This window comes from Zosterops lateralis, assembly GCF_965231275.1.
Source record: "Zosterops lateralis genome assembly, chromosome: 6".
Lineage (NCBI taxonomy): Eukaryota > Metazoa > Chordata > Aves > Passeriformes > Zosteropidae > Zosterops > Zosterops lateralis.
In genome coordinates this window covers 38,207,151-38,228,165 of record NC_139761.1, presented here as the reverse complement: position 1 = coordinate 38,228,165, position 21,015 = coordinate 38,207,151, and the positions used below count along the sequence as shown (strand labels likewise).

Genomic DNA, 21,015 nt, shown 5'->3' with positions numbered 1-21,015 from the left:
TCATGAGTCAGGGGTGATTCCTTAAAATTTTCCACTACTGTGGTAGCAGGGGTCCTGCCACTCAGGCAGCCTCCAAGTATGATCCCGAGGGATTTCACTGGAAAAAAAAAATAATTGTGTCCCAAGTGCAGGGAATTCATGATTTCGGGATACCTGCACTGAGCACAAAATCTCTCGCATCAGCAGCGGCGGTGGGCACTGCAGACAGGCGGCAAGGCTGACTCATTTGGGTTAGTGAGACATGGGCTAATGGTGTCAGTGACCACACTGCAGCACAAGGGCGACTGCCACAGGACACGGATCGCCCGCTTCTCGGCTTTCAGTTCCTTTGGAGCATCCTTAGCACGGGAATGCAGCTGGCACTCAGCAGGTGGGATGCTCGTCTGGAGCGGCTGCCCTGGCACCTGCGGGAGGGACAGAACCGCTCCGGGCTCCGCTCCAAGGTGAGTAGGAGATCGTATCTGTTTGTCTCTCCTCCCCTTCCTCTTACGCAACTCAGCCTGCAAGGGAGTGACTTGATTCCCCCCCCCCTACTCTCTGAGGGAGTTGGATTTCACTTCCTGTGCTGGCCGAGCCTTTGTCTCCGCTGGGCAGAGCTGAAGGCGCACCTGAGCCCTGAGCGAGACACGGCGGGGCGGCGGGGACACCCCGCTCCCAGCAGCGCTTCACCGGGAGCGCCCAGTGCAGGGCCGGGAGAACACCCCTGGGGACGAGGTGAGGGCTCAGGGGACGAGGTGAGGGCTCAGGGGACGGGGTGAGGGCTCAGGGGACACAGCGGCGACCTCGGCGCCAGCCGAATCCAGAGCGCAGCCTGTCCGTGCTCCGGTTCCCGCTCGCCCCGGCTTGGCGTACACCTAAACACCGTCCCTCTTAGCTTCGTACGTCTTCTCCCTTCCTTTAGGAAAAGCTTGAAGTCTCAAGGCAGTGAGAATCGGGGCGCCAGGATGGCCAGAAGGAATCCGGGTCCGTGGTTTGTGCCCTGGGTCTGCCTGGTGCTGGTGCTGGACTTGGGCGAAGGGCAGGAGGAAAAACCCTTCGGTGAGATGTGCCTGGAGGATTTCACGGCAGGGCTCCCGGATTGGGTGCTGGACACAGACGCCTCCGTCCAGAATGGGGCCACCTTCTTGTCGTCCCCCATGGTGCACCGGAGCAGGGACTGCATGAGAGCCTGCTGTAAGGACCCCGCCTGCAACCTGGCTCTGGTGGAGCAGGGCCCGGGCTCGGAGGATGACCACATCCAGGGCTGCTTTCTCCTCAATTGCCTCTATGAGAAGGCTTTTGTCTGCAGGTTTGCCAGGAAGGTCGGCTTTCTCAACTTCTTGAAGAAGGACGTGTACGATTCGTACCGGGCAATGCAGAATCACAGACCCAGTGGTAAGGTGCCCATAATGGATCCCTGCAAACCCGCTCTGGAACAGCATTAATGGTTACTTGGTGCCAGCTCCTCCGGCCATCAGTGCTGCCAAACACTTAGGGTAGAGTGATGCTAAAGATGGTGTTTCTGTGTTTTCTTCTTCCACAAAGGTTTTCCCAAACCCCAATACTCATTTTTAGGATCAGTGCCTCAGTTTACCTGTTACTAAATGAGTAAGTGGAGTGTGTGATTACCAAAGTCAGAGTCTTTGCTACGTGACAATGTAGAGAAAAAGGTATTATTTTTCTTCTCCCTTCCCCTGGGCCTTTGAGGTTGAAAAGTGAAATCCTCTAAAAATCTACACATCACCAGGTTTTAAAGGGCTGCATTAATCTCTTAATTGCTCAGGGACTGGAGGCAGGATGCAATCCACTTACCATTATTTAACAACAGCCTGCATGGCGAGGTGTGTCAGTATTGCTCTGCTTGTTGGGGCTGGTCACTGCTGCTGGGGGAGGCTGGTTATAATCTGAAGCTGGCCACCTGCTATCTCCAAAGAATTGCAGTGTGCTCAGAAGAACGAAAACCCCAGCAGTTCCTGCTTTTGTCCCTTGCTTCTGTGTTTTGGTTGAAGCCTAAGAAGGCTGGCATGTCTCTAGCCTGGCTGAATCTTTGGCAACCATAACAGTCATAACCAGTTTATCATTTGTTGATGCCTGGGCAGGGCTGTTTGGGGATATCTCTATGGGTAATCCTCCTCACACCCCCTCCCAGCTCACCTGTGGGGAGGAAAGGATCTGTGAGGATGGCAAGGGGAGCATCCAGGTGGGTGCAAGGGCTTGATGGTGTGAGCTGAATAGATCTTCTGCTGGGATGTGCCAGCCTGAGGCCTTGTGGATGCTGGAGGTGGGAAATGGCCCCAAACTCCACAATGACCACTTCTCCATCCTGAAAGCAGTGTGAGGGGTTTGGAACAGAGCACAACTTCTCTGAAGCTGCCCTTGGGTGTTTCTGGTTTGAACAGAACCAGAATGGCAGAAATGGTCCTCCTGGTCCTCTGTCCCTACTCGTGGCTTCCCAGTGGATTTTAGGGCCTTTTGGTAAAAGTGTCTCACTGTTCCAGTAGTTCTCCTGCATTTCTGTTCCAGGCTCAAAATCCTCTTCACAGGAGCTGCAGTTAGGGAGGAACTGGAGGCCACATCACCAAGACTGCAGGTGGCATGCTGGCAGCTGTATGAACTCCTGTGTGCTGTGTTGTAGGAGGAAAAGGGAATGCATCATCTCCAGTACATCCTGATTTCATAAGATTAGATTAAAATACAATGTACTGTTGAGTAATTCAGCCTCTTTACCTCTGTGGAGCAGTGCCTCATACAAGAAGACTGCAAGCCCCTTGTCCCTTGGCTGGTCCCAGGGTCTGGCATTCCATGTGTGAGGGTCTTTAGAAAGTGTCCCGGGGTCACCAACCTCTCTGTGTGACCAGCAGTGCCATATTTGCTAAAATATGGCACTGAGCTGCAGCACCCCAGCCACCAATATGCAGTTGCTGTCTTGTAATCCATCCCTAGTGCTCCTTTCACCTGTCCTGGGATGGCTACGGTAGAGCAGGAAGACCCAGGAGGGCCTATCATTGAGAAGTGAAATGCACTCCAGAAATGCAGTTCAGGTTACTTTGCCTGGAGGTGGCTGTGCCTCTCCTCACTCACGTGGGGCTTGTGCCTGGGACTGCTGTGGGTGTAGGAAGGGCTTGGTCTCTTCTGCAGCTGTGTTTGTCTTTTGGAGGGTGCTGGGTGCCAGGCAGGTCTCCAGCTGTAGTGACAGCTGCTGAGCAGCTCACTGCTGTGTATTTGGATCAGGATGTTTGTGCTGTGCTTTGATGTATTCCTCTCTGAAATTTTTAGGCATTGCCTTTGATACCAAAAGCTTTCTGAATCACCTTGAATGACACTGGAGGGCTAGCAGGGGAGAGAGACCAAGGAGTTATCTTACTGGAGAAATAGCTGAGTCCTCCTCCCCACATCAGATGATGAGACACTTAAGAATGCAACTGTCCGTTTTGGTTCAGATACAAATCAAAAAAATCCAAACCAAAAGCCCAAGCCCCTCCAGCCATGATGCAGGAACTGGGTCTATGCAGGACCTGTCTGGACAGGAAGTTGGATGCCTGGCTGTCACTGAGGGGGAAAAGAGGAAGGGCACAATGGGGCAGGTGTGGGAGGCCAGATGGAGGAGCCTCTGGGCACTGACCGTGTTCACCTGGCAGCATAAGGAAGCTCTACAGCATTTTTTCTTCGGGACCTTTTAGGGATGCCTGAAGAGGCCCAGGTGAAACAAGTGTTAAAGGAAAGCTGTTTTCGGCATGTCAGATCTTCCTTCCAAAATCTTGGCCCAGGTTTTGGACTGGAGACAAAACTGGGTAGTTTTCCTGCTATTGTGCTGCATCACTGCTAAAATTTGAAGTTTTGTGACTACTCTGAATCCCAGGTTACTGTCAGCCCCATGATCCTGGCCTTAAGGGTCTGCAGGAAGCTTATCTGCTGCTTTATCATGCATTCCTTTCCTGTAAGTGCTGCTCTCAGGTGTCCTAGGAGCCTTTATCTGTATCATTCTTCCAACACCCTCTGCAATGATAAGAACTAAATGCATGTTTTTTCTAGTGAATAATGAAATATCCAGTTAGTGATCCCAGTGGGTGACATTAAAGAAAAAAGTCACCCGTTATAAGAATCGCACTACTCCTGCTACTTCAGGGGGCAGGCCTGTTGAATTAAGAGGTTTATGTATGTTTAGGAGGAGACTAGGTAACAGTTAAAAGAGAGCACACAGCTCGAGGCTGCTCAATGGGCAAATGTAATCCTGGAGTGTTTCTGGAGCCTAATGGAAGTAGCTGAAAGCTGGGAGAGCATATTCTTGCTGAGCTCTTGCTCTTGTTCAAGCAACCACAGTGAGACTGTTGGCAACTGAGCACAGGGACAGGGGTACCTACTCATAACTCTTACAGTGTTATGACTTCAGAAAAACCTGTGGGTACAGGCAACAATGAATACAGCTGAAATCTGGGTTCTGCACATCATCTGGGACTATTTTCAGTATTTTGCAGAACAAGGGCTTCTGAGTTCTTTGTAAGCTGGTGATGGCAGCTTGGCACTGTCTCTTGCCTGTTTCAGCTAACATACAGCCTGAAGTCTCTGATGTTATTGTTAAAAGGCATGATCTTCTTATGTGATTCCTCAGCCTGAACTTTGGTGCGAGTTTTCTGCCTGGCTCATCCGGGAGGGGCAGGCTCACCATGCACTTTATTGGTTATAATGGAGCCCAGTGTTTAAGTAACTAGCCCAGCTTATTCTGGTCTAGGCAAACCAGTTTTGGGTGTGAAACTGGAAAATAACCTCCCTGAACCTTTGTCCATTTCTTGAACCAAACTGTTTGTGGTTGTTGTAAAATGCTCAGTGACACTGTCCTCCTCCTGTCGAATCCAGGGCTTGTGAGTGGGAGATGGGAAGTGCTTGGGAACCACAGGGTCCTGATTGGATATATCTGCTCCTGCCTCACCATGGAGGGAGATTTGCAGGCTAAAATTTTGGTAATGCATTCCAAAAGGAGAGCTCCCCAAGAGTGAAGCTCATCCCTCCTCAAATGTTTGGTCCCATGCTGGTCTCCATTCTGTGGGTGACTAAAATGTGCAGCACTGATATCACAGCTGGGTCTGGGACAGGTCCCCCTTTGGCTGAGCCCTGAGCCAGCTGCTCATCCTTAAGTTCCCAGGACATGGGAAGTTGCACAGTCAGTACCCACAGCACAGATTCAGAGGCTGATGTGTACTGGAGGAGTCCTGGAAGGCCAGCTGGTCCAGCTCCCTGCTCAGGGTGGGTGATGAGGGGCTTCCACTCTGCTTGCTGTGAAATCAGTGTTTACCATGCAGCATTTACTGAAGTGGCTGCATCATGTCCTGTCTCCGGAGCTCCAGCCTCCTCAAGAGACTGGAGGTACAAACCAATCTTTACTAAAATGGCATAAACACCTGTGGGAGAGTTTTTTCCTCTGCCTGCTAAAGCAAATAGGTTTCCCACACTCTGAGGAAGGATGGAGGGAAGTGGCAGCAGCATCTTTTGTTATTCTGAAAATATAATCCATTCGGTTGTACTGTATTGTTTTAGAGAGGTTAAGTTGACCTGCTGTGTGCACCACTTACAAACCACTACAAAACCCTCTAGAAATAATGCTGAGAGCTGCTTGGCTGTGCATGAGTTGTTAGAAAACTGCTTTATCATGACTGTATTTGCTGCCCAACCAGGATGAAGCTCTAAAGTAAGAGCCTGTATTTCTCTTTCTCCAGGCACTGCATTGTGTTGCCTTGTTCCCTTCTCTTTCAGGCAAATTTTCCACCTTAGGCAAATTAATACTGTGGCAGCATCCTTCATTACCTCTGCCCATGGAAATGGAGAGTTTACTAGTGTGAGTGGGTGAGGAAGCTGTTCACTTTTGAATAACTTCCCTGGAAGCAACGCAGGATAGAACTTTGGCATTTGTGGGAAGAGCCACACTGCTGCCCACCTGCTTTTGCAGCAGGCAGGTCCCACTGGCTTCTAACACTTGAAATTTCCAAGGTCCTCTGTCTCATGGATGCTGGAATTTGTGTGGCCTCATTTTTGCTCCTGTCTCTGCTCCTGGCCTGGTCAGTGGCTTTGAGCAGTGGCTTTTGTCCCTAGTGCAAGCCACATGTGTCTCGTTTGCAAGTTGCTTCTGCAAAGGCAGTCAGCAGTGGGCTGTAAGGGCCCCTCAGTCACCACAAGAAAGCTTTCCAGCTCTTTCTAGTGACAACCTCAAATCATTCTGAGGTATTTTGAAGCATTGCTTTGTAGTCAAAAAGCTCAGCTTTTTGAGTTCTGACTATACTCATCTACTCAGGGTGTATCTGCATGAGCTCTGGAATGGAGGGAATCTGGTTTTCTACAGATGTCAAGGGCAAAAGCTAATATCTGAGCTCCATAAGAGAAAAACTTCCAGAATGTGAGTTTTGCAAGTACATTCTGCCATGGGATTTCAATGCTGCCTGCAGGCTTGCATAGCAAGGTCCCTAGTGGGGTCTCTCCCTCCACTTGAGTGGTTACTTTTGAAGCCCTTGTAGAAATTTATTATCTTTTAAATTCCTGTTCCCCCATCAATTTTGGTTCAGGTTGACCCATTAGAGGTGAAGCCAGACAAACCACCGACTGCATGAGCTTTTAAACAAGAAGAAACTTTTTTAAAAAGGGAAAATCAGGTCTCAGGTGTAAATACAGTGTGAGTAATAAGACTTTTTAAAGCAATTTGGATTTCCTCTATCAAGTTTTCCTCTGGAATAATAAAGAAAAGATATATCCCCTACTGATATGTTATAAAAATGGGAGTGGAAATTGTCACTTATGAGTGACTCCAGAAGTATGTTTCACAGTAAAGAGCATGCCACAGACAGCATCATAAAGCTTTAATTACAGAGTTTTACAACAGAAACTTTCCATGGTCAAAAGAGCATTATAGCAAAGGTAACTTTCATTTTTCCTACAGACTCTCAGAGCAAAACAGTGGAGTCTTCACTGTAGGAGCAGTTTGCTGATAACTCTGGCCTGGTCTGCACTTGGTTTGAAGCTCAGGTGGAAAACAGCCATGTTGCCAGGGAAGACTTCATACAGTCAGTGTGGCAGAAATACTCCAAAGTCACTGAACTTTCAGGCATCCTAAGGAGAAAAGGGATAGACTTGAAAAACAAGTCCTTAATTTCTAGTGAGTATTACTCCTTGGCAGTCACCACAAATAAAGAAATACTCTTGACTCTTCTTCTGGATGTGAGGAGGGTCAGTAATTTTGGCTAATCAGAGACAGGAACTGGAGAAGTTGCTGGGCCATCGAATGGAACTGAACTTCTACTTGATCATGCAACCTACAATCTGAAGTAACTGGGTGTTAGGCCTTTAATTTTTTGTTTAAACTGCACATGCTTAAAAATGTCAAGAAAAAACATGATTTGGAGTCACGAGTTAGAGGATCAGCTTCTGTGTTGTTGAAAAACTGGTCTTTTCCTTGTGCAATTGCACCCACCTACTGGGCTCACCCCAGTAGGACTGTGGCAGGGAGTAGGCTGCCTTTCTTCCTGCCAGGCTCCTTGTGTTTGCCTAGCAGGAATGGCAGGAATGTGTCCCCTTTCCAGAGCTTGCAGTGGTGTGTACAAGGTGACAAAAGAACTAAGTGGCCTGTTTTGATGTCAAGTTTGTTTGTATGTATGCCTTGTATTAAATGTCCCTTTAGTAGACTGCAAGAGTCAGCAGCTGGGATCTGAATGCACATACACAGGATTCAAACCGGAAATTAGGAGCAAGTCTGCTACAGTGAAAATAATCAGCTAATGGAGTAATTTTCTAAGGGGTTTGGACACTAATCCTCTCCTTCAGTCACAGTTGATATAACAGTGTAATGGCAGAGTGATTTCTATCTAGCTTATAAATGATGGTTGGTGCCTTTACAAAAGACTCAGGTTGAGCTGGAGCACTGAGTCTTGGACTTAATACAGGTGCTACCAGGTGGAGTTTAACAGGCTGAGCTATGCACAAAGCCTGCAATCAGAGATGTTCAGGCCAAAAGGAGTTATGAGTCAGGCTCAGTGGTGTCATTATATTGGCTGTTGTTGCTGGCATGGGCAGGGATCAGTTTTCATCTTGGACTTAGAGTCTGGAAAAAACATTTAATAGATTGTGGAAATTGCTGGTAAGATAATCTGTGGAAGAGTACAAAAATAACAGTCTCATGAATGGTGTTTTTGTGCTGTTTTAAAGGCATATTTGTCAGAGAGTGGGGTGAAAGGTGAGCTGGAAGAGAAATATTTCTCATCCAAGTCCCACATTTTGTAGCTCTGGCTAAATACACTAATATAGTGCTTAGGGATAGTGGTAGGAATGATGAGAGTCCATTCCACATTCTTCAACACCCACATCAGGCTGTCTCCCTAAGTGAAGGGTTGACATTGCTCTGTGCTGTTCTGAGAGGATGTGGTCCCACTCTCAGAAGCACAATGGCTGTAGCCACAGGGCCACTCTCTTATAGTATTCCTGTGGACAGAAGTGCCCAGGGAGCCAACTGGCTCAAAAAGACTGCAATAGTGGATGGTGGACTTACTAAATTAGTGAGGGCAGTAGTAATGGTACTGATTGCTTGTTGCTTGTTCGGGCTGCAAGGAGCACAGATGTATAAAAGGGTTTTCCTTTCAGCAGTTGAAGTCTGGATTGATTTAGCCTGGAAGAATCCCCTTCCCTTGTCTTCCTGTAATGAAAACAAGGACTGGAGCCCAAGTCTCTTACCCAAGTCTTGTTTTACCTTTCTTCTGCAGATGACCACCCTCCAATAGCCCGTGCTGTCAAGGATATGAGGGTACAGCCTGGGGAGCCAGTGATGCTGAGAGGCACAGAGAGCACGGATGACCATGGGATAGTCAGCTATGAATGGAAGCAGATCCTTGGCAACCCCTCTGTGGAGATGAAGGTAGGGAGCTGCAGGGAATAAGCAGCTTGCTCAGTGGCACCTGTGGTCTGCACTAGGTTGGTCAGTCAGAGCCCTGACTTAAAGATCAACTTGTCCATCCTTCTTTAAGCCAGTCCACCCAGGAGCGTGTTCCCAAAAACTGTGGAGCACTCCTTATGGTTGCCCTCTCTCTCACACACACTACTTGGAAGTGTCATTTTTGGCCTCATAAGGTCTCAGGCTCCCTGCACAGGATGCTGTCACAAGCCTTCTTGAGCAACACCTGACCTGCCTGGGTGGGAGCAGCTGAGAGAGCAGAGCTTCCATGCAAGAGCTGCCTCTGGTCCCATGATCCTATAGCTCAGTGAAGGGCCTTCTCTTAGTTTTACTCCGTCCACTTCAGTGTATTTCCTCTTTTGTCTCTGAACAATCCAGTGTCAGGCCCTGCTTCTGTTCTCCTGGGGCTTTTCCTGGACTTTGCCTCTCTTTAAAGCATTAAGTTCTTCCTCCTATTTTATCTGAGCTGGAGCAGAACTCATGACTCCTGTCTCGATCCAGGATTTCTGGGGTGTGAACACTGCCTATTTGCTAGATCTTAAGAGTGAAATTGTGGCTTTAGAAGGGCAAATAATTTCTTTTGAACTTCTGCAAAATGCCTTGGAAACCCTCGGAGTTGATATGGAGCTCTTGAGGCACCTTTTTGGAAGAATTAGCAAATGAGTACATCAAGCCCACAACAGATTTTGAACATCAGCAGTGATAAACTCTAGAGTGCCAAGGGATCTGTGTAATTCAGCAAGTGCTCCTTTCCTTTTCCTTTTGCCCTAGCCCAACCAAAGCAACTTCTGTGGAGAGGGGGAGGTCCCCTAATATTATGTCGTATTGACTACATTAAAATTATATATGGTAAGGCTGTGTTCTTTTGAAACCTAATCAAAACCAGAGATAGCATGGAAATGAAGGTCCAATTCTGTTGTAAATATAGAAGAAAAGTTTGTGTCAATAATATTGTAGCTTTCTCTTCTGACAAAATAATTAAATACAGCTACCTTATTCCCTATGTACTAAGTAAATGATTCCTAAGTTTTAAAAAGTAAAGTATAAACTACAGGTATTTCTGTCCTCTCCAAAGAGTTTTATTTTCCCTTGTGCTTTCACAATGTCCCAAAACATGAAATATCTAATTGTGTTTATGGTACTCGTTCTCTCTCTATTCCAGTTGGGTACCGGTCCATGGGTTTGGGGGGATTGTCTAGCACTGAGACATTTTTCATGCCAAACATCTGCTTGAAGGTTTCCATCCAAGTTACTTTCTCCCTAATGCAGGAAACATGGACCTTGCATAGCTTCAGGCACTCCTTCCTTGGAAGTACTTTTCTCCTACATAAGCCTTTCTTTTGCATTCTCAGAAGCATGAAGAAGATCAGGTAGAAATTTCCAACCTCCAGGTGGGGACTTACGTCTTCCAGCTCACTGTTACAGACACGGCACAGCAGCAAGACTTCACCAACATCACCATCATAGTGTTGAGCTCTGAGCAGACAGAAGGTGAGCCTGAGCCCACACATATCTACCTGGAGTCCTCAAGCCTGGGTGCTACTTTAGCATTTTTGGTGCTCTTCTCAGAGGGGTAGATGGGAGAAGAGCACAACCAAGAGCCTGAATTTGCATGTCAGCTTTTCCCAGTAATAGCCTACACCAGCAGTGCAAGGTCTCTGCATTCATAGTGATCTATTTGGGGGTTTTCACGTACCCTTGCAGGAGACAGTGCCTGCAGTAACCCCATCTGCTCTGCCTGTCATTGCTCTCTGCTGGGTGACACCAGGGTGGATGAAGCTTGGGGTGCAACTGAAGTTGCAAAACAGGAGAATGTGAAAGGTCTTGTTGACTCTGTGATTTTGCAGTGAAGGCCCTTAGGTGGCAGGGTAGGTGGAGTCATCTGCAAGACATTCAGTGTATCCTTGGATTTAATTTTTTTCTTTAATGGTTTTGTTTAATGATGAAAATGTTCAGCATTACTAGTGTATTAAGAGTAAGGAGTTCTTGGACAAATGGTTGACTAGTAGCTAAGCAGGAGATGTCTTCTCCTACCATAAAAATGTAAGAGCAGCTGTGTCAAGTGATGCTAAAGGTCTGACCAAACTCCAGTACACTGCATTCAACAGTGTGCTGAGGTTGGTACTTTGGAAAAAGTGCAAGAACACGACATGCTATTAGTAAATCTCTTACTATGCTTGACTAATCCCCAAGGGTTTTGCAGCTGGGAGATTTTTTTAAAGCAGAAGATGGTGTCTTTGTGTTTAATAACCATCTATGAATCCCTTTTTGACCTCATGTAATCTTTGAAAAGCAGCAACCTCCTGAAGGAAGGAGTTTCACAGCTTAACTATATGCTGTGTGGAGATGCAGCTCCTTTTTTTTTTTTTTATGGATGTGGCACCTTCTAATTTGGTTTTGTGACTTTCCCTTTCATATAAAAAAATTAATTCCATGATTCCCTACTCCTCTTCCCCATGGTCAAGATTTTGTAAACCTTTCAGACATATCCTTTGGAAGATTTTGTTTGCCTTCACATATACAAAACAGGAAGTCTTCCAAAGGATTTACCTAACCCAGACCCTTTTCTGTTAACTTTCTTGACAGAGCATTGTTTGACTCCAAAGAAGGTGGGTTGGTGTCGGGGATCTTTTCCACGCTGGTTTTACAACCCAAGCCTTCAGCAGTGTGAGGAGTTCATTTTTGGTGGCTGCAAGCCCAACAAGAATAACTACTTACGGGAAGAGGAGTGTGAACTGGCCTGCAAGAATGTCAGAGGTGAGTTCTTCAGAAATCCAGCCCCCTCTTTCTCATAGGATCGGGATGCCCCTGTGGACAAGTACTGCAGCCTCTTGGCTAGTACACCTAGTTAGAGCCCAGTAAGCTGAGGAGACTGAGCTAATGGATGGGCAGTCATTGTCTTAAGTTGCCCATGTATCTGACCCAGCTCCTAAAGCACTGGACAGTGTCCCTGGTGTTCCTCTGGCTGCAGAAGCCCTCACCAAATCTGAAACCTAAATTCAGAGAATTTAGAGAATTCAATTGTGCAGTCGGGGGCTGGAAGTGCTTCCCAAAATGAAATTATTCTCCCTCCTTGGCACCCTCAGGCCACTGAAAACAATTTAGTACTGCTCAGATAAATGGGCTGAGCCTCTGCCAGGCCCATTGCAGTGCATAGCTTAAGAAGGAGCTTAAAGGCTTGGAAAAGAAAGACAATTTGGAAATGATCTAGCTTGTGGTGGGAAGTTCCCCTCTGCCTCTCCAGGCCTGCCTCACGTGGGTACAACTCATCTGGATCTCTGAGTGGTTGGGCATCCATATTTCACCTCTGTAATCCAAGGCCTCCTTCCAGAAAATATGCTCTTCTCATGTGATATATGAAGGCAGTATAAAGCTGATCTTAAGCTGACAAAATTCTGTGGTGGTAAATTTATTTTATCTTATTTTTCCCCTTGTCTCTTCAGGTTCTGTTGGTGGGCGACACCAGCCAGGTGAGTCTCCCATAGGACAGTGTAATCCTACTGCAAGCTTGAGCTGAGTGTCTCATGTCCATTCCTGTGGCTTTTGATTAGGACTCACTGTGGAAAGTGAGGCACTGGAGACTAATTTCTTTACTAAGCCTTTCACTTTCATGTCATAGGATAATTTAGGTTGGGGATTACCTTTATAGGTCATCTGATCCAACCCAGTACTGAAAGCAGGTCCAGCTTTGAGTCACACTATGTTGCTCAGCACTATATCCAGTCCAGTTTTGGGTATCTTGAGAAAAGAGATTTTGCACTTTGGTCAAACTGCACCAGTGTTTGATGACCCTCATTATAATTTTTTCCCCTTATATTGAATTGCCTTCCCTTGTTGCAGCTCCTGTCTGTTGCTGCTCATCATATTACTGTGCTCCAAAATGAATCTCTTCTATAATCTCTGTCTTCTCCTCATGCTAGGTCTTGTGCTCCAGGCTCTTGCTGAGATTTACTCTAATATGCCAATATTTTTTGTCACTGGGGAGCTCAGAACTGGGCACAGTACTCAGCACTTGGGACCACCTCTAGAGAAAAGAGATTTGAAGCTCTTGCAGCCCAGTGTGCAGGTTTCAGTTTGGCTTGCCTAATTTATTCCCCCATGCTTGGGCAATGTCTCCATGTTCTTCCTGAGTAGCTCATTCTTGCTTCCACCTGCTGTGTACTTCTTTCTGAGGAAACATGGCTGTTTCCAGAGCAATGTTTCCTTTATAAACAGGATTTTTTTTTTTTGAGTCTAGGGTGGAGGAGAGACTTTTACCAATCTGCCTTCTTTCTTGTTTGCCAGCCCTATCAGCATCTTTTAAGTCCTTTGTAGAGTGTCTAGCAGGGAGAAACAATGCATTTTAATGAGCTATCTGAACTGTTTCTGATGCAGTATGCAATGGGAAATGTCAGGCCCCCTTCTTCAGATGCAAGGATGGTTGCTGCATTGATGCCTATCTGGAATGTGATGAAACTCCCGACTGTGCTGATGAATCGGATGAGATGTACTGTGAACAATGTAAGTACTTTAAATTCTGGTTCAGAGAACTTTACCATCTGCCCAGAAATGGATTCAATGTAAGTTATAGGTGCTGAGTCAATACTTTTTGCTGTTTTCTGTTCTTATCTCCTGACCCTGCATTATCTCTTTCCACAGTATTACATTTGCAGGTTCTGCCATTTCCTGTATCTCTGCTGACTGCAAGACGTTACCTTCCTTCTGTGATGTTTCCTGCCTTGTAAATCGCTTTGACTCTCTTCTCTGCACCTATCTGTAAGATTTCAGGCCTGTCTTTCTGTCCCCTTTTAATATTTTCCTCACTGAATCACCTCACCTGCTCTCTTAAGAGTTGGGAAATGGGGAAGGAAACCACCATTTCTTCAAGTCTTTCCAGTGGCACAGTCCCCTTAATATCCTCTTATGCTAATGTAAATGCACCGTGGTGAGATGCCCAAATCCACCCTATCTCCTCCCTTCTTCCACCCCTCTTCACCTCTTCTGAATTCCCGTAATCTCTTTCCTATGTGTGGGTGTTTTGTTGCCTTTTTAGATTTGCAAGCCTATGATTCATCTCTCTTGCCCTCTCTTATATTCTGCACTAGTGCTCTTTTATATTTCTTAAAACTTGGAGCAACTTTCCCATACTTCTTGATGGAAAACAAAAATAAGAAAGCACCCTTTGTTTTCCTTAGTTGTGTCTTTGTATCTGTGGATTGGAAACTGGGAAGAGTTTCTTGTTACTACATTTTATTTTTCCCATGTTCCTTTCATAGCTTTGAGATATATAAGAACATCCAATGATATCTCCCTTCCTCTGGCTTGTGGTAGCAAAAGAGTGTACAGGAAAGCCCTGTCTGCCCATGTCTGCATGGACAGAGGCATTTCTTTTCAACTAGTGAGAGGAGTTTTAATATGAAACATTTCCCTTGCAGATGCTCGTGAGTTCAATAGACTGCAGAAAATAAATGTCACACGTAAGCAAGGTATGTACCATCCAGAGCACCTAGGCTGACCTCTGCCAGCTTTTGGTTTTTCCTTCAGTTTGTTGTTCCATGGTAAAACTGCTTCCCTCTGTAAATCCAAAACCAGGTGTAGCATCTGCTCATCCCTGTATGGAAAATGAGCAAGGGCCTGTTCTCTTACATTAAGGACAGCTGTTGACAACAGGCTTTCACTCTCCTGCCTAAACTTTTTCCATCCAGGTAGGTCTCATGCATGTTGCTTGCTGGGCACAGTACCTGCCTGTACAAAACCCTGCAGCATGGTTTTTTTTTTTTTTTTTAAATAGTGCAAACCAAAGCAGTGTAGGTGACACAGCAATGTCTGTGCTCGATTCCATATCTTTGCCTTGTTTGTTAAACTTGAGACAGTGGACCTGTCTCTGGGCTAAAAGAGTATATTCCAAGTCACTTAAATGCAGCTCGGTTGTAGAGGAGACCTGAGCTGATCTGTGGTTTCTATGTGTCCAGGCTCTTCATGTTCCCTTCTGCCTCCCAGAAAGGACATGTCATTTCTACAGGGGAGTGAAACCAGGTTTACCATGACTGCACACTCTGATGTTTCTTTTTCTGCTTGCTAGTTGGATTTATGGCAGATGCCAGCTCACCTTGGCATTGCCAATTTGACCAGCTGACAACTGAACAGTGGGGACCTGAGGGCCACTGTTCTGGCTATGGATTTCCTCTTCCGTGGTGCTTGTGCTCTTTTGTTGCGAGCAGAAAATTTTGCTGCTCTGGGAAGACACTGCTTGGGCTAAAGCACCTCTGCCTTGCTTTGTCAGGCCACTGTGTGGACTTGCCTGATACTGGACAGTGCACTGAGAGCATCCCCCGCTGGTATTATAACCCATTCTTGGAGAAATGTGACCCCTTCACTTACGGCGGCTGTGGTGGCAACAGCAACAACTTTGAACGAGAGGAAGACTGTATGAAATCATGTTCAGGCATCACAAGTAAGCATACATAGTGAGGGCTGGAGTTTTACTGATTATCTGGGAAAACCAGATTAAGTTCTGTGGTCCCAAAGAGGCAGTGCCTTGGGAGCTTTCAGTCAAAGCCGCCTGCTGTCAAACCCTGGCCATGACCTACAGAATGGCATATGGGGGATGGTGGATCTAGAGCATCTTTCTGCAATACAGCCTGCCCTTTCACATAGATGGAAAGCATTTTGGGTGCTGATGTTGAAAAAGAGACAAAGGAGGATGACAAAACTAACCAGAGATATATCTGCTTTGAAGAGAATCTAACCTCCTAGCTTGGCTCCAAGTCTCGCCAAGTGAGAGGGGAGAAATTGAGAAAACACTCAATGACACATAGTAGCCTGATGTTTTAAGCAAAAAAAAAAGGAAAGGGTTACACTGTACACTTTGTGCACATTGCTTTGGAGGCCAACAGGAAGAATTCTGCCAAACTGTATCTGTTAAGAGGCAAACTACCTCCCTCTGCTACACTGAGCCTCGCAGCCCGCCCTGAGAGCTCAGTACCCTGGCTGTGGAGGAGAGATGCTGTGACAGTGTGTCCTTTGGGAGAGCAGCCGCAGCATTTCTATATCCCAGTCAGCCTCTCCATAGAGAAACTGCTTGAGAAGAATTCAGGCAGCAATTCAAGCTCACACCACCACATGCATTACAAACCTAGCTCAGCAGAGAGGCAGAAGGCTCACAGCCCTAAATCAATTTCCAGCAAGCGTTTATCCCATGTGCCAAAGGTGAATCCGGAGCAAAAGAGTGAGAACATGTGGCTTTTCTCAGTTATACAGGGTCTCAGGTTCATAGGTGGTACAGGGGGCAGGGCAGGGCAGGGGCCAAGTGGCCATAGGGAAGACACCAGGCCCCAAAGCCAATGGGGAAACAGGGAAAGGGGATACCATGGGGTGGGTGATGGACTTGTGAAACCCAGAGAGAAGATTGCACAATGTCTGCAAGGATCCATGAGGGAGAAGCCTTTTGTTACACCTGGGAGGGGTATCTTTAATCTTCACCTTTCCAAGGCAAGGCACTTAGAAATTCCTTTAGTGGCATGAGGGACTCCACAGGATGCTGTGCATGTTTGGTCACTTCAGAGCACTGGAAATATATTTCTCAGAAACTGGTCTTATCCTTTGTTCCCAACCTTCTTTGTAAAGCATTTTTCCCCCTCTGTGTTTCCAATTCAGAAGCAGATGTCATTGGCCGAAGATGGGAATCATTTGAGTCCCAAACTGCTATGTTAAGTGAGTAACAATTTTCCCAATCAATCTTTCTTGTTGCTTTTCCTTGTCCTGAAAAATATGTTGTCTTTCTTGCAAAGAGTAGCCTTTTCTTCCACACCCTTTGAAGCTGAGGGAGCAGTGTAGGATTTGTGGGATGCTGGCAGTGGCAAGAAAGAGGTGCTTTTGTGCCCTGTGCAACTGTGGTCCATTTTTTCCTGTGTCTGTGACTCAGTAGCTCATACAGAGCCTCCTTTTTTCTTTCCATCAACTTGCATGAATGTTCCACTGTTCAACATCAAAAAATGGGAAATAAAACTCATCCTAAGGGCCAATTTCACATAAGGACTACCAATTTCTACAAGAAAGAAAGCTCAAGTGGATATGTGAATAATATCAAGTGCTAGACTGTGGGAAAATGTGATAACCCTATAAAACCTCTCTACAACACTAAAAAAACCCAACACTATTGAAATACAAATTCTTTTAAAAATGCCACATGAAGGTTATTGTTCCTAAATCTTAAAGATTGATTTAATCTTTTAATTCGCACCCTCTCTCAAATGCATCATGTTTGACTGTCTCCACTGATGATGCAGGGGTTTGGTTGGATGGAGAACAAGTGCCAAGAGTACTTTCCCACAAACTCAGCCTGTCCTCCATAGCTCACTCCCTCAGTGTTGTCCCAGCCAGGAGGTGCCTTCTGTGACCGCCCTTTGGTGGCCTCCCTGTTGAGGTATGACACGAGGCTGCTGTTGCAGAGGGATTTGATATTCCTAGGATTGTCAAATGGCCAAGCCTGCCAAAGTCACAGAACAGCCTTTAGAGGGCGTGGTGCATCTGGGAAATGATGGGAAATATCATTTGGGAGAGACAGGCTTGGCTGTGCCGTGCACTTGCCGTCTTTCTCCTTTGCTGCTTGTGCAGTGACCCCCCCTGCCAGCTGTTGCCTCTTCTCTTTGCCAGCACAATTTCTGCAGCAGCTTTTGTGCTTGCTTCGTCCAGGCCACTCCTGCTGCATCAGAGTTTGTGGAGCACTCCTTCTAACATGTTCACATATTCCTGCAGGTGCCTTTGAGGTAGTGATTGCTGTGCTCCTCGGGATCTGCATCATGGTGGTCCTGGTATTCATTGGTTACTTCTTCCTGAAGAAAAGGAAGAAGAACAGCCACCGTCGTCAGCCTCCCACTGCAACCAACTCAACCCTCTCCACCACAGAGGACACTGAGCGTCTGTTCTACAGCAGTGCCACCAAACCAGTCTGACCTACAGCCTCTCTCTCCAGCTCAGCACTGGGGCACTCCCCAAAGCTTCTGGAGTTCTGTTTTTAGACACAGGTCTGTGCCTGAAGGACTCGTTCTCTGTGAGGACATTTGGAGCATCAGGCCAAGATTCAACTGTGATTTGGCACTCCTAGTATTTGTGATTGTCTAGGCTAAATGGCTGCTCTGGAAAGTGAGGAGCTGGGAGCATTCTGTTGCTCTCTGACATCCATCCGTTCCTAACCTCAAACAATCCAGTGAAACTCTGAATTGCATCTTTCTTCCTGCTCAAACCTGGAGCACAACTTTGCTCAACTTCCTGAAGGAGCCTGGAACTGAATCTGTGTAGCATTCATGTTGGTGAATGGTGCAAGCTCACCAGAGCCAGCAATTTGTTTTCAGTGTCACTTTCTGCCATTTAACCTTGTATTTTCCTCCCCTTCTCCCAGTCCTCTGCAAGGTGCCCTGCCTTGCAGCTGCCTACCTGGTCATGGTGCATCTCTTGAGGTCTGTGGGATTCACATAATCATTCAGACCTGATCCAAGGGCTCTGTGACACTCTCCAGCAGTTCCCATTTTCAACATGGACAGAAACAGAAATAGCTGCTTAAGTCACTAAGTTTTGTTTTTTAACAGAAAACACTTTTTGCTGGCCGGGTGCTGTGTTTCAGTCTCCTGTGTACAGTACGTTTTCACAGTTTTTCTCCCTGTGAGTTGCCCTGGTTGCTTTCCTAGTGTTCAGTCTGAACCCAAACACATTGAGAAAATATCTATTTATTCTCACATGAAGTAAGCGTCCATACTTTTCCTGCTGATTGTGCAGGAAAGTTGCAGCTTTGATTTTACTGCATGTTCCTCTGAGCACACAGCCTGACCTGAGTCCCTGACATCTCCCAGAGCACAGGAGTGGGCTGGATACCACCAGCTCATGTCCACAGGCATCCTTGCACCCGCTGGCTCATCCCTCCTGGTGCAAGGTCAGCCCAGCCCAGCTCTGGGAGGTTCAAAGCTCACCTCTGGCTCCAAGGCAGCATGTGAAATCTCCACTTCGGCAATGTCCTGGTCCCAGTCCTGGTTCCCCTATTGTCCCTGTGCAATGAGATGCTTCTGAGCTCTGTGCTGCATCATGTGCTGGTCCAGGCTTGTACTTCAGTGAGAGGATTTCTGTTGAGGCACAAGAAGCTATTTGTGAAGGGCCTCATGTGCTGCCAGCTGTGGGGCTGGCACCAATCCCTAAACTTCAAGTGCCTGCTGCTCTTGGAAAACTGCTGTGAAGAGAGAGGAAGCCTCTGTGTGTGTGTGTGTGTGTGTGTGTGTGTAAGAAGCGTAAATCTATGTACAGACTTCAGTTTAAGCGCGTGGACTCTTTCAGGGCAGAGTGGTTCTGGAACAGATTTCCCAGATCAGGACATGGCACAGGTCCTCTCAAGTGTAGTGGCAGGAGAGCTGCCTCCTTGGGCTAATGCCTGGGCTGAAAGGAAAGAAACTGCTGCCCAGAGTCTGCCGGCAATCTGACTGCATGCCTCTCCCCATCACAGGCGTCTGCCTCAGCGTTCCTGAGTCAGATTCCTCCTTTTCGTGATCTGTCTCATATCATTTCTTCCATCTCTTTGTTTTTCCCACAGCCTAACATGGCCTATGCAATAAACCTAATGTCTTGATTTATTTTTTTGTGTGCTCACTCTGATAATAAAAAGGAGATGTTTGTCTTATCTGGCCTGGGAGTGGTGTCTGAGGAGCAATGACCCGCAGAGGGGGCAGGTACGTTCCCATGCCTGCTATCTCACCCTTTCATCTGCCCCGACTGTGGTATCTCAGGAGAGCTGCTGCAGCAGCGGTCCCATGGCGTGGGGAGGGCTGGGAGCAGGGGATGCAACATATGTGGATACCTGAAGAGGAAACTCCTGCATAAGGTGTTCTGGGAGAAAGATTATTACCCACTAAGTCACCCAGAGAGCAAGGCAGGGTGTAACCTGAAACTGGGTCCCAGCTGGTCAGACTGGTTTGGCTCTGAAACCAAAAGCAGACACTGTTCTTCAAACAGGAGTTGCTCTAACTGTGTCTTCAGGCTGGTGATCACTCAGGAACTGCGATGTAAAGTCAGCTGAATGTAGCTGGCTAATTGCAGTGGGTTTGTACAGCAACCAGGTGGACCTGCCCTGCACCACTGACCTGGCCACCCTGGCCGGGCTGGCAGCAGGAACACGCTCTCCCCGCACTTTGCTCTGGGCTGTGGGCTTTGCTCTGTCATGACCATACCAGCTCTCTCATCCTGCCATATCCAGCTACTTACAGGTGTAAGTGCAGACATTATCCCTCCTGTCCCCTGAAGTGCTGCTCCAGGTGCAGCTCTGCTGAGCCCAGCTCAGCTTGGCCCATGGGTCACCTCTCCACTCTCGGTGGTAACCCCTGGCTTGGGAGCGCCACCTAAAACCAGGACTGCTCCTCTTGACAGTCTCCAGAGGGAGGCAGGTACGTGTTTTGCAGTCTCTTTCACTTACACCATAGCTTTGTGTCCCCTGGCATTGGACACAGCCCTGCTGGAGGCTGCAGGTCTGGCCTGAGGACTCCCCCATGCAGCTTCTGGGCCTGCACCCCCCAAGTCCCACCTGCCTTCAGCCCCTGCACCCCCACCCGACACAAGGGCTCCTGCTTCCCAGGAAACCTCAGCTCTTGAAAATTTTCAGATGGGAACAGGAGCCCAGAGTCTGAAACTTTGCAAAATGAGAATTCCACTCCTCAGGGGCCAGCGGTGAGGGGAAGCTGCCCCAGTGCCTTACAATGCCTTCCCCACCCAGGTCAGTGTTTTCCAAAGGGTTGCTTGCAAGCCTTGAGGAGCCAGGCTCCTGGCAGGCCCCAGGAGCTGCTGCCTCAGTGAGGGGAACCTACTGCCCCTTCACATTGTCCAGTCTGCCTGTTGGTGGTGTCCACTCTTGCAGAACCTCTGCCTTTCCTGACCAGCAAAGCTGCTTAGTCACCTTGCTTGGACTGCCAGGAAGGAGGATTTGCCTGAGCTTTTGGCTGAGGTTATCCCAGCAGGCTGGAGAGGACCTTGCCGGGTTTGTGTGGCTTACTGGCCTGGATGCGGGAAGCATTAGCTCACAGCTAAACATTGTGTGTCTCTGGCTTCCCCGGGGCACAGTGGCTCTGCAAACAAATGCAGCAGCTGCCCTGACATCCACA

General features: G+C 47.4%; 1 protein-coding gene across 1 annotated transcript; it reads left to right on the top strand.

Annotated features, from left to right (window-relative positions):
• Positions 1-569: 569 nt before the first annotated feature.
• Positions 570-19,544, top strand: SPINT1 (serine peptidase inhibitor, Kunitz type 1). The gene is made up of 11 exons (XM_083864400.1): positions 570-714; positions 902-1,374; positions 8,715-8,866; positions 10,255-10,393; positions 11,489-11,659; positions 12,346-12,372; positions 13,277-13,402; positions 14,317-14,367; positions 15,165-15,335; positions 16,538-16,594; positions 17,639-19,544. The coding sequence occupies exons 2-11, from the start codon at positions 945-947 to the stop codon at positions 17,833-17,835; spliced, it is 1,521 nt and encodes a 506-aa protein (XP_083720526.1). The 5' UTR covers positions 570-714; positions 902-944; the 3' UTR covers positions 17,836-19,544.
• The last annotated feature ends 1,471 nt before the right edge of the window (positions 19,545-21,015 follow it).